Below are 17497 nucleotides of genomic sequence, written 5' to 3' on the forward strand. Positions count from 1 at the left end.
GTTGCATTTATAACTAGCTGCTGTTGTTTGAAGCTGTTTATATATGCTGTGTTTGGAGAGAGGGGGAGAGAGAGAGAGAGAGAGTGGGACAGAGAGGGAGGGAGAGAGAATGGGCTTTATTATGAAGAGAGACCGAGCTAAGAAAGAAAGAACACAAGGCCTCCTGTCTTACGCAAATTGTTCAGCAGAGATATCGGCAAACAGCAGGAATCTGGGAGCGAGGGAGGGGAAGAGAGAGAGAATTATGTCATTGTCTCTCCCTCCCTCTCTCTCTCTCTCTCTCTCTCATGGCAGAATGGGATGAGAATTCAGAAAGGTAGACAGGCTGTGGTATCAAAGCTTTTAAGTGCAAAGATGAATACATGCATGCGTACAATTAAAAATGCCTTGCAACAGAAGCACATTAATAATATCGCACCCCATATTGACTTTAGATTGCACCCCTAAATCCAGATTGCCCCATTTATAAAACCCACGACAAGGGCTAGTATTTAAAACAAGCCTTTGAAATCTATATCGCCCTGCCTCTCACTGCTAGAATGATTTTCTTGTTATTTGCGTCACCATTTCTTTTTCACCTTCTCCCTTGTAAAAGTTTCCCCACAGTAAAAACACAGCGAAGTGTAATAAAGCACAGAGAGGTCTGGTAAAGCATAGGGAAGCATTGTAAAGCACAGAGAGGTCTGGTAAAGCATAGGGAAGCATTGTAAAGCACAGAGAGGTCTGGTAAAGCATAGGGAAGCATTGTAAAGCACAGAGAGGTCTGGTAAAGCATAAGGAAGCATTGTAAAGCACAGAGAGGTCTGGTAAAGCATAGGGAAGCATTGTAAAGCACAGAGAGGTATGGTAAAGCATAAGGAAGCATTGTAAAGCACAGAGAGGTGTGGTAAAGCACAGGGAAGCATTGTAAAGCACAGAGAGGTCTGGTAAAGCATAGGGAAGCATTGTAAAGCACAGAGAGGTCTGGTAAAGCATAGGGAAGCATTGTAAAGCACAGAGAGGTCTGGTAAAGCATAGGGAAGCATTGTAAAGCACAGAGAGGTCTGGTAAAGCATAGGGAAGCATTGTAAAGCACAGAGAGGTCTGGTAAAGCATAGGGAAGCATTGTAAAGCACAGAGAGGTGTGGTAAAGCATAGGGAAGCATTGTAAAGCACAGAGAGGTCTGGTAAAGCATAGGGAAGCATTGTAAAGCACAGAGAGGTCTGGTAAAGCATAAGGAAGCATTGTAAAGCACAGAGAGGTGTGGTAAAGCACAGGGAAGCATTGTAAAGCACAGAGAGGTCTGGTAAAGCATAGGAAAGCATTGTAAAGCACAGAGAGGTCTGGTAAAGCATAGGGAAGCATTGTAAAGCACAGAGAGGTCTGGTAAAGCATAGGGAAGCATTGTAAAGCACAGAGAGGTGTGGTAAAGCATAGGGAAGCATTGTAAAGCACAGAGAGGTGTGGTAAAGCATATCTAAAAAAACATGGTAAACTATAGTAAATGCATAGTATAACAATGGGGAAAGTGCATCAATAATAATAATAATAATAATAATAATAATAATAATAATAATAATAATAATAATAATAATAATAATTTAAGCCTGAATTTTTTTTTTTTTTTAAATATTAGTTCATGGCAACTTTGTATTTCTGTGACACATTCTCTCTTTCTCTCCCTCCCTCCCTTTTAAAAATAGGGTGACAATAGACACAGGGAGGGATGGAGCGAGAGAGAGAGAGATGGAGAGGGGGATGGAGGGAGGGAGGGAGGGAGAATGTTAGGGTGTGTCTCACTATATAAAGACATCAGTATCATTACCAAGCATTGTCTGTGTTCAAACCTGGGTCAGTCTCTCTCTCTCTCTCTCACTCTCACTCTCCAGCTGTCTGTCTGTCTGTCTGTTTCCCCCGTCTCTCAGAGACGACTGGTGCACGTTTGGAGTGAAGAAAGTTTTCTCTTGCTGGTGGAGCGTCCTTTTTCTGCAGAGATGTTGAGCTTCATAGCCCTGGCTTCAATTATTCTTTCTAGTCTAGGTAATGTATCTATCTATCTATCTATGTATCTATATGTCTATTTATTCAGGAGAATGAAGCAATCTGTAGTTAATATAAAATATCAATATACAAAATTATTCTTATCAATCTATTTATCTATCTACTTATCTATCTATCTGGCTGTCTATCTGTCTATTCAGGAGAAATAAGACATTTTTGGTTGATATAGATTAATCAATAGTCAAGTTTGTTCATTTATTTATATGATGGACAAAAATGTTTAAAGTCAAAACAATTGTTTAGAAGTTCCTTTTTTCCCACAAAATTTGTTATAAGTCGTTGTATTTCACTTATTTAATCAGTTTTATTCAAGATACGTAACCAAACAGTAACTTTTTGAGTCTATTCTACATAAATCTATCTATCTATCTATTTATCTATCTATCTATCTATATCTGTCTGTCTGGCTGTCTGTCTGTCTAGCTTTCTTTCTGTGTTTGAAAGGAGGTATTTCAAGACGTTTTGAGATGTATTTTTCTCTAGTGATATTGTGAATACAATTATTCTTTTAATATAATAACATTATTTGATCTATCTATCTATCTATCTATCTATCTATCTATCAAATACAGAATTAAACAGACAAACCATCTGCAGAACTGATCAATCTTCCAGGAACTATCAGAATTGCAGACACTAACAGCAATGTGCAGCGCTTTCACACAGAACTATTCACCCTATTCAGTGTGTGTGTGTGTGTGTGTGTGTGTGTGTGTGTGTGCAATCTGGGGGCATTAAGCAATCTGTAGTTGACAGAGAATCATTCATAGTTACAATGGACTATCTATATCTATCTATCAATCTGAAAAGTCCAACGAGTTGTTGCCATGAACTAATATTTAAAAGGCTTATATAATCTAGTATTGCATTTATATAGAGATAAGAAGGTGATTTAATAATGTATTAATAATAATAATAATAATAATAATAATAATAATAATAATAATAATAATAATAATAATAATAATAATGTGTGTTAATAATGATTCGATAAAGTCTTAAACGTTGAGTATGAGTTACAGATAAGCTGCAGTGAATTATAAAGTTATCCTTAAATGATTCATTATTACTCAATGGGGCTCAAGTTGTTGTTTTATAATATCAGGAAAACCATTTAAAATGAATTTAACACTTTCCATTAAGTGTCTCTAATGTGTGTGTAGACAGCAGTTACTGAGTAAATACAGGCGTGCTTACGCATCATTACAATGTTATTACGCAGAGTTACAATGGAGGGAATGTGTCAATTGTTTTCCATGATATAACCCTAACCCGAACCCGAACCCTCTCTCTTATGATACTAGACTATTGTCTGTCTCCTCACTAAACTAATACAAGTGTTCAGCCCACCCCCCTTTTCCCTGTCTCTTATGGTACAAGACCACTGGCTCCACATTCATTTCAATTAAACTGTCCAGTTGGAATGTAACTTTTGCAGAAAACAACAACTGAATAGAATCTGGCATTCTTCTGACCTTTCGAAAGCGTCAGTGGGTGTCAAATTATTTCCAGAATTCTTCCGAGCTATTCCTGAACTTTTGTAGGAAGAAGAATACATGTCATTGTATCAGGGAGAGAGAGAGAGGGAGAGACAGAGAGAGAGAGAGAGACAGAGAGGGAGAGAGAGAGAGAGAGAGAGAGAGAGAAAGAGGGAGAGAGAGAGGGAGGAAAGCAATTGTCTAATTTAATTGATTAGCGATTCTCTCATTTAATTGATGACTTTAATAGGCCACACGTGCAATTAATTTCAAACAGTCAGAGAAAAGGAACACGGAGCCACACGCGGTCAAACCCAGGAGACTTTTTAGAAGCTGTTTAAGACGCCTCATTAAAGCACAGAGCAGTCTGACATTTTCACACACAGGAGCGCCTGTTGTTTCTATAGCCCTGATTACTGAGCGGAGATTGAAATTCTCACACCCGGAGGTGTTTTCATGACACATCTGGAGGTATTCTGCACACGACTGTAGATGAATACAGTACACATACATATACAGCTGTGGTCAAAAGTTTTGCATCACCTAGAATTTTAGGATTGAGTCATAAGTAAAAAAATATATATTTGAACATAATTTAGATCTTTTATCCTCCTGCCAGGTGGTGGCGCTCTTGTCTTCACTCACTCACTTGTCTCTGTTGAGATCCCTCTTTCCCTTTGCTTTTCTTCCCCTTTTATACCTTACTGTAAAACAAACATATGTTAAAAAAGGTTAGGTAATGATACAATACAATACAATACAAAACAATACAATAGAAACTAAACAAACTACACTGTTGGTCACAGCCCTTTGATCTCCTCTCTCTCTCCCCTCCCTCTCTCTCTCCCTCTCCCTCTCCCCCTCTCTCTCTCCTCCTCTCCCTCCTCTCTCTCCCCTCCTCTTCTCTCTCTCTTGCCCCACCCTCTCTCTCCCCCTCTCCTCTCTCTCCCCTCCTCTCCTCTCTCTCCTCCCTCTCCCTCTCCCCTCTCTCTCCTCCTCTCTCTCCTCTCTCCCCTCCTCTTCTATCTCTCTCCTCTCTCTCTTCCCTCTCCTCTCCCTCTCCCCTCTCTCTCTCCTCCTCTCATCTCTCTCCCCTCTCCTCCTCTCTCTCCCCCTCCTCTCCTCTCTCACTCCCTCTCCCCCCCTCTCTCTCTGCAGCTCCTCAATCGGAAGCTATCTGGGTTTACACCGGCTGGGAGAGACACGCTCTGGTGGGGTCGGAGGTCAGGCTGTCCTGTTCCTTCTTTTCGTGGCGCTGGCTGTCCGATGACGTCACCTTCTCCTGGAGCTACAAGCCCGACAACGCCCGCTCCAGCATTTCGGTGAGAAAACAACAGACCAAAAAAAAAAAATAATTCAACAGTTTTTAGCCGCAGGTGTTGTGCCCTGAGACAAGATGTTAAAAGCTCCCGACTCTTTTGCACAGCGGTGAAACCGATTTTAATGTTTGGAAATTAAGATATTATTATTTATTTGTTAGCAGACGCCCTTATTCAGGGCGACTTACAATTGTTACAAGATATCACATTATTTTTACATACAATTACCCATTTATACAGTTGGGTTTTTACTGGAGCAATCTAGGTAAAGTACCTTGATCAAGGGTACAGCAGCAGCGTCCCCCACCTGGGATTGAACCCATGACCCTCCGGTCAAGAGTCTAGAGCCCTAACCGCTACTCCACACTGCCAAACAGAACACTTACCAAATAGTACCCATTTTCTTATGTTCTAATAATGATCATTACGATATGATTCAGAAGACAGAGGGAAGCAGACACTGCACACACAGAGAGGGGTGAGGGGATGGAAGGGGCTGCCCAGGGTTACCTAGCCACGATGCTGAATCACTGGGATCCTTTAAAGCCAAGGGGAACATGAAGGCGTTTTGTCTGGCTTGGAATTTGCTTTCAGGAGACTAGGTTTTGGAGCCACTGCACGGCGCACCAGGCAGGGAGACTCGGGGTTTGATCCAGCAAACCTCAAACTAGGTCTCCCGTCGGACGGGGGGTCCCCTGGAACCAGGTTTCAAGCCCCCCGCTGATCCTGAAAAAAAGTGGATTTGTGTTCCTCTCAGCTTAAGAGAATGTTCTCATCGTCTACTAATGATGACCATAATAATAATAATAATAATAATAATAATAATAATAATAATAATAACATATTGTTTTGCTCTTGCAGATTTTCCATTATGCTGGGGGCCAGCCCTACGTAGATAACAAGGGACCATTCAGAGACCGCTTGGAGTTTGTCGGTAACCCCCAGAAACGGGACGGGTCCATCTTGATCCGAAACCTGGACTACAACGACAACGGAACCTTCACCTGCGACGCCAAGAACCCCCCTGACATCGTGGGGCGACCCTCAAGTGTCAAACTCCTGGTGTTTGACAAGGGTAAGAAACACAGCCCACAATCAAGGCAGAGGACAGCCGGCCTATAAAAATCATCATCAGACCTCTAACAGACAAACGATCCCAATCCACAGACCTCTAAAACAGCGGCTCTTAAACTAGGGGGGTGCAGAATGTGTCCCGGGGGGGAGGGGACAAGTTTAAAGGGAAAAAATGTTTGTCTGTCTGTCTGTGTTTGTCTTTCTGTCTTTCTGTGTGTGTGTGTCCGTCTGTCTTTTTGTGTGTCTTTCTCTGTGTGTGTGTGTGTGTCTGTCTGTCTGTCTGTCTTCCTGTGTGTATGTGTGTGTATGTGCGTGTGTGTCAGTGTGCGTGTGTGTGTGTGTGTCAGTATGTGTGTGTGTGTGTCAGTGTGTGTGTGTGTTTGTGTGTGTGTGTCTTGTGTCTGTCTGTCTGTCTGTCTGTGTGTGTGTGTGTGTGTCTGTGTGTGTGTGTCAGTGTGTGTCAGTGTGTGTGTGTGTGTCTTGTGTCTGTCTGTCTGTCTGTCTGTCTGTCTGTCTGTGTCTCTATGTGTGTCAGTGTGTGTGTGTGTGTGTGTGTTTTGCTCTACCTGTATTTTGACGTGATTTACAATTTCTGAAAAATAAATCATTCACGGAGAGACTTTCCACCAATGGGCTGTCTTGTCTTTGCAGTGCCCGTCCGTGCCGGCGTAATAACGGGAGCTATCATTGGTTCAGTGCTGGGTCTTGTCATCTTGATTGTGGCTATTTACTTCCTGATGAGATTCCTGGTCGCGAGGAGAGTCTTGAACCTGAGTGTGAGGTGAGGCGACAATAAAGTGATTCTTACAACAAACTGACTTCTGTTAAAATACAAGACACACAGGGGTCCCCGAGGGTCTCCCCTGGTAAAGGCACGGCCGCGTGGTGTGCAGGGGGGGAGTCACACAGTCAGGGGAGCGCAGGGGTCCCCGAGGGTCTCCCCTGGTAAAGGCACGGCCGCGTGGTGTGCAGGTGGGGGAGTCACACAGTCAGGGGAGCGCAGGGGTCCCCGAGGGTCACCTTTGGTAAAGGCACGGCCGCGTGGTGTGCAGGGGGGGAGTCACACAGTCAGGGGAGCGCAGGGGTCCCCGAGGGTCTCCCCTGGTGAAGGCACGGCCGCGTGGTGTGCAGGGGGGGAGTCACACAGTCAGGGGAGCGCAGGGGTCCCTGAGGGTCTCCCCTGGTGAAGGCACGGCCGCGTGGTGTGCAGGGGGGGAGTCACACAGTCAGGGGAGCGCAGGGGTCCCCGAGGGTCTCCCCTGGTAAAGGCACGGCCGCGTTGCATATTATATTTTATTGTATGTATTATTTTAATTGTTATAAAAAACTTTTTTTCTATTTACGTTTGTTTTACAGCAAGATAGAAAAGGGGAAGAAAGTCAAAGGGAAAGAGGGATCTCAACAGAGACAGGTGAGTGAGTGAATACAAGAGCGCCACCAGCTGGCAGGAGGATAACATTACTGTTAAAAAAAATCAACCCAAAACACAATGTACAGCTGTGGCCAAAAGCTTTGCATCACCCTATAGAATGAACTAATTTTGCTTCATAGAGTCCAGTGAAAGCTGCTGAATAATGTTCCCTTGTTAACATATTGAATTCCACACCCTCTATATAGAATGAACTCCCTCAGCTTCATGGAGTCCAATGAAAGCTGCTGAATAATGTTCCCTTGTTAACATATTGAATTCCACCCCCTCTATATAGAATGAACTCCCTCAGCTTCATAGAGTCCAATGAAAGCTGCTGAATAATGTTCCCTTGTTAACATATTGAATTCCACCCCCTCTATATAGAATGAACTCCCTCAGCTTCATAGAGTCCAATGAAAGCTGCTGAATAATGTTCCCTTGTTAACATATTGAATTCCACCCCCTCTATATAGAATGAACTCCCTCAGCTTCATAGAGTCCAATGAAAGCTGCTGAATAATGTTCCCTTGTTAACATATTGAATTCCACCCCCTCTATATAGAATGAACTCCCTCAGCTTCATAGAGTCCAGTGAAAGCTGCTGAATAATGTTCCCTTGTTAACATATTGAATTCCACCCCCTCTATATAGAATGAACTCCCTCAGCTTCATAGAGTCCAATGAAAGCTGCTGAATAATGTTCCCTTGTTAACATATTGAATTCCACCCCCTCTATATAGAATGAACTCCCTCAGCTTCATAGAGTCCAGTGAAAGCTGCTGAATAATGTTCCCTTGTTAACATATTGAATTACACACCGCTTTGTAGTTATCCCATATACTTAACAGAAAACTGACAAACTGTGACATTTCAAAATCTAACTACTGGACTACTATTATGGTTTCCGGTAGACATTTTTTTTTTGGCAGATATAATTTTCTAGTATCTTTTGTTAAATAAAATATCTAAATGATGTTCATATAGTTACATTTTTTTCGAATTATGTCTCAATCCTAAATATCTAGATGATGCAAAACTTTTGGCCAGAGCTGTATAGAAGTTTGCATCTATTTTCTGTATTTTTTTAATCGTCTGTCTGTCTATTTATCTGTTTACCTGCTTTCTCTACCCATCTGTCTGTATTAATATACTGTGAAGCCCCAAAAGTATTATCTTATATTTTCAATGCAAAATCTAATTCAATTGGAAATTGGAAACACATGCAATATGCAGTACACACTTTTGTGTGAGACAGCGACTCAGCAACTCAGCGTATTCAGTCACCCCTCTGAAAGCTTTTCAATTAATATCTCTGTCAATGAGGACAACCAAGACACATCCTTATACAGCAAAGTGTAATACAACACAGTGACAGCATGGTGAAGCATAGGGAAGCATTGTAAAGCACAGAGAGGTCTGGTAAAGCATAGGGAAGCATTGTAAAGCACAGAGAGGTCTGGTAAAGCACAGGGAAGCATTGTAAAGCACATAGAGGTGTGGTAAAGCATAGGGAAGCATTGTAAAGCACAGAGAGGTCTGGTAAAGCATAGGGAAGCATTGTAAAGCACAGAGAGGTCTGGTAAAGCATAGGGAAGCATTGTAAAGCACAGAGAGGTCTGGTAAAGCATAGGGAAGCATTGTAAAGCACAGAGAGGTGTGGTAAAGCATAGGGAAGCATTGTAAAGCACAGAGAGGTGTGGTAAAGCATAGGGAAGCATTGTAAAGCACAGAGAGGTCTGGTAAAGCACAGGGAAGCATTGCAAAGCACAGAGAGGTCTGGTAAAGCATAGGGAAGCATTATAAAGCACCGAGAGGTCTGGTAAAGCATAGGGAAGCATTGTAAAGCACAGAGAGGTATGGTAAAGCATAGGGAAGCATTGTAAAGCACAGAGAGGTCTGGTAAAGCATAGGGAAGCATTGTAAAGCACAGAGAGGTCTGGTAAAGCATTCTAAAAATAAAGGTAAACTAACCCCTATAAAAGTTTCCCATAGTAAACACAAAGTAATTAGAGACACTTAATGGAAAGTGTTACCCACAGATAACACTGCACAAACACACACAGTAAATCTAGTAACTCTGCATAATAACATGGTAATGATGTGTGAGCGCACATGTATTTACTAAGTAACTGCTATGCAGACTCACAGCAATTACAGACGCGATGGAAAGCGTTTGAACAATGCTTTGCTGGAGGCGGTGTGACTGCGTATCGCTAAGCTGTGTTTCCAGTCTCTACTGCCTCGGTAAATTTATGTAAAATGTAGATGTGGTCTCTGTTCTCTCCTCGAGGGCCCGGTCCTGTACGCCACCCTCGACCAGTCCAGTAAACTGAAAGCCGCCGGGTCGGAGAAGAAGAAATCGGGAGACTCCAAGAAAGATAAGAAATAGGATACGGAGAGCAGAGAGCTAGATTCAGCCCAAGCAGACCAGCCCCAAACCACCGCCACCGCCGAACCCAAGAAAAAAGAGACCAAACGAGAGAGGAAGGAGAGGGAGAAGAAGGAGAGGGAAGGGGAGGAGAGGGGGACGCCCAAGAGAGAGAGAGTCGTCATGACTATTGAAATGGAACTGAAGAAAGACGGGGAGAGAGGAGAGGAAGACACCGCCGGGGTCCCCAAAAAGTCTCCCAGCTTTCTCGAACAGCTCTCCAGCAAACTGAGCCCGTCGAAAAATAACGGATGATGGGAATACGCGTGAAAAAAAGGAAATGGGTCTAATTGCGGGAAGTCACAAAGTAAACGTCCAGCTTTTTTATTATTATTACATGTTTTTTTTTTTTTTCTCGGAAAAGCAGATTCTTAGATTGTAATTCTGAAGCGTTTATTTAACTAGGATAGGATCCCTTTGAGAGACGCATCTCGTTTATTCAAGGGGACCCTGATAAAATACAGCTCGTTTATTTATATATTCCTGTAACTTTCTTAAAAAGCAAAGACCAAGTTTGGTATTTTTTTAGAGGATTAAGATCCTTAATTTTTAACTCTATATACTATCTGTGACTGTTTTTATTTAGTAAGAGTATAAAGGGTGTAAGAATTCACGGTTGAAGAATGCGTAAAAAAAATAATTACAAAAGTGTTTCGTAATATTAAGGGAAATATAATAAGGAAGGCGTGAGTTTGGGTTTATTTATAATCTCCTGATTGGTTACTAGGTGACGTAATGGGGCGGGGGCGGGGTAAGAGGAGGGTCCTCATTCCTGTCGAACTCAAGTCGTAAAATTCTCCACCAAATGTCCTCAAAAAAAATCCTACCTGATTTATTATAATGATATAAGCGACACGACCAGAACTAAAGTCGTAAACGTTTACAACCGAGCTGAAGTCGTAAACATTTACAACCGCAATCCATTTGGTTTATTGTAAACCGTTAAAAAAAAAACTCTCCATTGAGTTAAAACGCATTTATAAATACAGTCGTCCAACGTTTAAAAAAATAAAAATCATTAATAACATTTGGGTTCGTTTTAAACTATGGTGCTATCCCTTACATAAATCATATCGGGGAATGAAAAATACCTCACTTTCCATGCTCATGTGCTGGCTTAACTATCTGTGCATCGATCTAAAGAATTCAGAAATATTCATTGAATGTGTAGAAACAGGAAACTCAAGCATACTTCAGTCCAGTTATATATATATATATATATATATATATATATATATATATATATATATATATATATATAATCAACTGAATTGCTGTGGGGTATAGAGGTAGGACAGTAGTTCAGTTATAGACTCACAGCATCTGTACACCATCTGCACAGGACGCCTAGTCTTAGAATGATGACGCTATAGATCAATAGAAGAACCCAGGATTTATAATGCTTAAATCCACAATACACATCTCTGAATATGCCTTAATTGTTTTGGCACTATCTATCTATCTATCTATCTATCTATCTATCTATGGTCTATCTTGGTGTTGTCAGTTCTGAATTATTTCGTTCTTTCTCTCCCTCCTTTCTTTCTTTCTTTCTTTCTTTCTTTCTTTCTTTCTTTCTGCTCGGCAATATAATTCTAATGTATCTAGTTATTAATAAAAAAAGTACAATTCTTGGTCTTGGTTTTGAAACGAAGTTCCGGTTTAACAGTCAGCTGATTCCATGACGTCAAAAGATTCCAGCTTTTATAACGGCACTTCCTGTTTGTTGGAACATTGGGGGCGTTTTAAAAAGAACTGTTTTCAGATGAACAGCATAAACGGTTTTGACGTCATCGGAACCCAATGAAACAAAACGAGTGTGTGGCTCAACAGCAAAATCAGCTGTAATTGTAATATAATTACTGGCTGAGTCAATATATTTAATTCTCAAAGCGATATATTTGTTATTTAAAACCGGTAGCAAGGTCTATTGTCAATGCCTAAGATCTATTGCAGCCGATATGGCGAAACCTTCATAGAACAGCACTCTAGTATACAAAATCCTATCTCAGTAAAAATCGGACTTTATTCTTTCAATTAGACCCTTTGAATCATATCACTCCAGTACAGTCATTGTAATCAATGTCTATTATAAATACAGCTTTGATCAATTACAATATATTTAACCGACTGCAATATCTAAACCATTTCTATCCAGATTTGATACAGTTATAATAATAATAAGCATCTTTTTTTTTTAAATGACTGAAAGCTAAAATGAAGTCAAGATTTTTTTAAAAAAGAAAGATGCACGAGAAAGAAAAAAACATGTTGAAAAAAAAAGACGTTGGCGTTTACTATGGACTTAAATACCAAATAAAATACAATTTAAAAACAAAGACGATTTGATTACCCAAATACATTATTTCTATGATATTTGCAACGCATTGGGTGCTCGTCTCACACAGAGAAACTAGTTGAGGAATTGTCTACCCCCTCCCCTCCCTCCCCTCTCTCCCCCCTCCCCTCTCCCCTCCCCCCTCCCCCCCGTTATATTTTTGCAGTTTTTCTTACTGAAGAATAACGCGGTCTTCCTCTTAGTACTGAATGTGTCTGAACGAAACATAAGGATTTATCAACTGTCAAAGCACTGCATTGCAAATATCATACATAACCAAGGGGAATGGTAAACGCATTGGACTGGTATTTGAAGGTGACCAGTTTCTAAAAAGCGAAATTATTTGAAGAAAATAAAAAGGTCTGTTAGCTCTCTGCTACTGTGTAGAACTATTTTGTTTTTTAAATTAAATATTGTACTTAAAAAGACGGAAATGTATAGTCTGTATATTTTTTTTTGTTTTGTTTTTTTTGAAAGACGGATGACCGTGAAATGTTTCGTCTCTGATTCACGCACCAGTTTTTCTTAGGAAAAAAAGAGAGGCCAAATGATAAATATATAGCACTGGCCAGAAGTTTTGCATCACCTAGAATTTTACGATTGCGACATCTATCTATCTATCTATCTATCTATCTATCTATCTATCTGTATATATATATATATATATATATATATATAATTTAGATATTTGATTTAACATCATGTAATCAAAGACACTACAGAATGATATAGATTAAAAAGTCTAACGGAAGATATATAAGCCTACAGTAATATTTCATGTTAGATTTTGAAATGTCACATTTTTCAATGTGTCGGTTTTGATGGAAAACCTACAAAGGAATGTAATTCAATATTTTGACGTAACATTTCTCAGCAGGTTTCATTGGAGTTTATGAAGCAGAATTAGTTCAATTCTATAGGGCGATGATGCAAAACTTTTTGGCCGTAGCTGTGTACGATGGCTTTCTAAACTCTGTGTGTGAATCATCGGTCAATTAAAAAAAGGAAAAAAAAAATAGTTTCAAGGTCATCCGGCGTTGAGATAATAAATAAACATCTTGGAAGTCTCCAGACTCTGGAGAACTGGGCTGGAATTAAATACACGTTAGAACAGCATTGTAGACATTGAAAGTATTAGTGAGTCGACGCCATGAACGTTAGTTTGATTCCAGCCCTGACTTTATCAGTGTGTCCGTCGCTGAAGTTTAAGATCTATCCAGTCTTATCAAATAAACTGTCATTAATTTGTCGTTGCTCCTTTAGTTTTAGAAGCATGACTAACCTGTATTCCTGTCCGCTGTCTTTATGTTGTTAAATAAATAAATAAATAAATAAGAGCAAAAACAACTCATTTAATACATAAAAAATGGAATCAAATAAAGTAAATATCTTCAAAGTATTTTTCTGTGTTTTTATTATGTGAGTGATTGTAGATGCTTCTGAAGATTTTCTGAAGATACAACATATATTACAGAGATAGATAGACAGACAGACAGACAGACAGACAGACAGATAGACAGACAGACAGACAGATAGATAGATAGATAGATAGATAGATAGATAGATAGATAGATAGATAGATAGACAGACAGATAGATAGACAGACAGACAGATAGATAGATAGAGACAAACAGACAGACAGACAGATAGAAAGACAGACAGATAGACAGACAGACAGACAGATAGAAAGATAGACAGATAGATAGATAGATAGATAGATAGATAGAAAGATAGATAGATAGATAGACAGATAGATAGATAGATAGATAGACAGACAGACAGACAGACAGACAGATAGAAAGATAGACAGACAGATAGATAGATAGATAGATAGACAGATAGATAGATAGATAGATAGATAGATAGATAGATAGATAGATAGATAGATAGACAGACAGACAGACAGACAGACAGATAGAAAGATAGACAGACAGATAGATAGATAGATAGATAGACAGATAGATAGATAGATAGATAGATAGATAGATAGATAGATAGAGACAAACAGACAGACAGACAGATAGAAAGATAGACAGACAGACAGACAGATAGATAGAGATAGATAGATAGATACTTTACTTTTTAAATAACATTTATTTACAACAGAGTATAAACTTTTACATTACAATAAATTCTACAAAAAATTCATATATTTAGAACAAGTTCATCAGACTCTTCATCCACCTCACAGAGCACTCCATTAAAACACCATATAATTTCAAATTTTAATAAATCGTGCATCATTTTATAAAAATTAAATTCAACACCTATACGTTCCCTAACTAGCTTTCGAAACACTTTAACCAAGTCTTGACTGTTTTTATCAATTTCACTGCTCCTACTTTTTAAAATGGCCAATTTAGCTTGACCTAACATAAAATTAGCCAACTGAAACACAAACTTTTTACTCTTTGCATATGTGACCCCAAAAATAAAAACCGTCTTCGTGAACTCCAAACCCAGCTTTAAAAAGAGGTTGTTTAAAAAAACAAACAATGGATCCAATCTTTGACATTCCATGTAGCAGTGAAAAACAGTCTCTCTTTTGCTGCAGAAAGGGCACTTGTCATTCACCTCCGGATTTAGTATTGTTATAAAAGCATTAACAGCCAGAATGGTATGCAAGAGTCTCCATTGTAAGTCACCAGATCTTTTACCAAGGGGAGGTTGGTATAAAGCTCTCCAGGCTGGCTTGTCCTCCTCTCCAGCTCCCAGCCGCTCTCTCCAATGCGTGTCCGGTAGAACTTTAAGCACATCTTGGAACTTTACTTTCACACACATTTGATATGCTTTTTTCCCCTCCAATAGGGAAAAGTGGCATCTACACAAGTCCTTCACTTTTAAAATCTTGCCACTCTCTTCCTCAAAATTACTAATAGCAGGAGAGATTAGCAAGGAAGGAAACGGAGCCTGCTGAGGGATTCGATGCTCACTAAAAACACTCTCCAGTGCCTCTCGCCACTCTGGGAGCAGAGCTTCATTCAGCTGTGACAGGTAAACGCCTGCCACACGTACAGACCGCATGGCCAGAGCATTGGCTAAACATTCTGGGTCCTTCCAAGCACATTTTTCTGTGTCTATTAGATCATAGATCCTCACAAGTTTAGCCCTAATAAGGGAATCATTAACCGATTTGAAACTATAAATGAAACTAAATTGTGGATTTAACACCAAAGGCTGTTGTAGAACCCAAAAGGGGTCTAAAGAAAACTCATACTCGGCCTTTAGTGCACCCCAAGCCCTCAGCATGCTCCTGTAAAACAGAGGAAGACACGACAAATTAATTTGACCAACATCCATAAATAGCAAATTAAAATCAAAACCAAACCCTCCAACCTGACGAAAGAAAGACAACGCCAGTCCTCTCCAAGGCAACTCTACCGGTGAATAAAACAATTTTTGCAACGTTTGCAGTCTGAAAGCAGCTGTCCTGCACTCAATATTAATGAATCCTTGCCCACCCTCATCCAATGGCAAATGCAACACACACTGCCTCAACCAGCAATATCCATTCCAAAAAAACTCCAAAAGCAGGGATTGGATCTGTTTCAACAACATTTTTGGAGGCTCCACACAAATTAACTTATGCCAAAGACTGGAGGCGACTAAATTATTTACCACTAAAACTCTTCCTCTAAAAGACATTTGAGGAAGCAGCCACCTCCACCTCTGCAAACGTCCTTTTATATTTTCCAAAACCCCTTCCCAATTTTGCCTTTCCATTTTCTCATTGCCCATAAAAATTCCCAAATACTTGAAACCTTCTCGGGTCCACTGCAGTCCATCAGGCAATACCAATGACTTGAATCTTTTTTCTTCCCCAACCTGCACAGCACTGCTCTTACTCCAATTTACTCGTGCAGACGAAACCTTTTCAAAGATTTTCTGGGTCTCAACTAACACTTTTATGTCTTCTTGACTACTTATAAACAACATAATATCGTCAGCATAAGCTGACAGCTTAATTGACTGATTGCAGTTTGGAATATCTAAGCCTGTCAAAACACTTCTTAACCTACTCAAGAAAGGTTCAATTGATAGTGCGTATAACATACCAGATAGTGGGCATCCTTGTCTAATTCCTCTCTGAATTTTAAAAGGTGCAGTAAGTCCTCCGTTTATTTTAATCAAACTGAAAACGTTACAATAGAGCGATCTTATTTTACTAATGAAATTAGAGTTAAGACCAAAAGCAGCGAGGACCTTCCATAAATACTGGTGGTCGACTCTATCAAAAGCCTTTTCCTGATCTAACAAAAAAAGACCAGTACTAAAGCCAAACAATTTTGAGGCTGCCAATATGTCCCTGACCAAAAAGATATTATCAAAAATGGATCTATTTGGGATGCAATAAGTTTGATCAGGGTGCACCACAGTCTCGATCACTGTACTCAGTCTGTTGACTAGAGCTCTAGAAAGAATTTTATATTCGGAGCACAACAGTGACACAGGTCTCCAATTTTTTATGTCGCAAAGATCACCTTTCTTTGGAAGGAGCGTGATAACTGCTCTCCTGCAGCTTAGCGGCAGCTCTCCTTGCTCAAAACTCTCTTCAAAAACTTCAGCAAGATCATATTTCAACAGTTGCCAAAAACTTTTATAAAACTCCACGGGCAAGCCATCAATGCCAGGAGCTTTGCCCTGATTCAGCCCTTGCAGAGCAACAGTAAGTTCTTCGATAGACAGGGCACTCCCCAGCCCTTCATTAGCCTCCTCAGGCAAACACGTCATGCCCTGCAGGAAACCCTGCACCTCCTCAGGCTCAGCCCCAGCCTCCGCTGCAAATAAACCTGAGTAGAACTGGACAGCGTGCCTCCTGATCTCCTCCGGGTCTCTCAGCTCCACTCCGTCCGGCCTCCTTAGACAATGAATTGCCTTCCTTTGGCTACTTTTTTTCTCCAAACTGAAAAAAAACTGAGTAGGTGCGTCCATCTTCGTCAGCCCCTGCACCCTAGATCTCACCAGTGCTCCTTTCACTTTTACATCCAAAAGATTTGCAATTAATTTCTTTTTGTACTTTAATTTTTCAATTAGATTATCATTTTGCTTGGAGTCTAGAGCTCTCTGGAGCTCTAAGACATCCCGCTCCAGCTCCTGCAGAGACTCATTTACCCTCTTTGTAACGTTTTCATTGTACTGTTGACAGAATGTTTTTATTTGAACTTTACCTACGTCCCACCATTGTCTAAGATTTGAAAAGGAACCTTTATCATCCCTCCATGTTTTCCAAAAGAAATTAAAACATTTGATAAAATGCAAATCATTTAACAAACTAGTGTTGAATTTCCAATAGGAACGACTGCGTTTAACATTAGGCAATAAAACAGAAAGGAATACAAGGTTGTGATCAGAAAAGGTAGAAGGAGAGATGCTACATTGTTTTATCAGATTAAAATGCTCTTTGAAAA

General features: G+C 40.1%; 1 protein-coding gene across 2 annotated transcripts; it reads left to right on the plus strand.

Moving 5' to 3' along the window:
* The first annotated feature begins 1832 nt into the window (after positions 1-1832).
* On the plus strand, positions 1833-13488 carry LOC117410179 (myelin protein P0). 2 transcript variants are annotated; one of them, XM_059021619.1, is made up of 6 exons: positions 1833-2020; positions 4678-4841; positions 5700-5913; positions 6564-6693; positions 7269-7323; positions 9589-13488. In XM_059021619.1, exons 1-6 carry the CDS (start codon positions 1975-1977, stop codon positions 9649-9651), a joined length of 672 nt encoding a protein of 223 aa, XP_058877602.1. In that variant the 5' UTR covers positions 1833-1974; the 3' UTR covers positions 9652-13488. The 2 variants fall into 2 exon arrangements, with proteins under 2 accessions (XP_058877602.1, XP_058877601.1); XM_059021618.1 differs by having other exon boundaries at positions 9614-13488.
* Positions 13489-17497: the final 4009 nt, after the last annotated feature.

This window comes from Acipenser ruthenus, unplaced genomic scaffold, assembly GCF_902713425.1.
Source record: "Acipenser ruthenus unplaced genomic scaffold, fAciRut3.2 maternal haplotype, whole genome shotgun sequence".
Classification (NCBI taxonomy): domain Eukaryota; kingdom Metazoa; phylum Chordata; class Actinopteri; order Acipenseriformes; family Acipenseridae; genus Acipenser; species Acipenser ruthenus.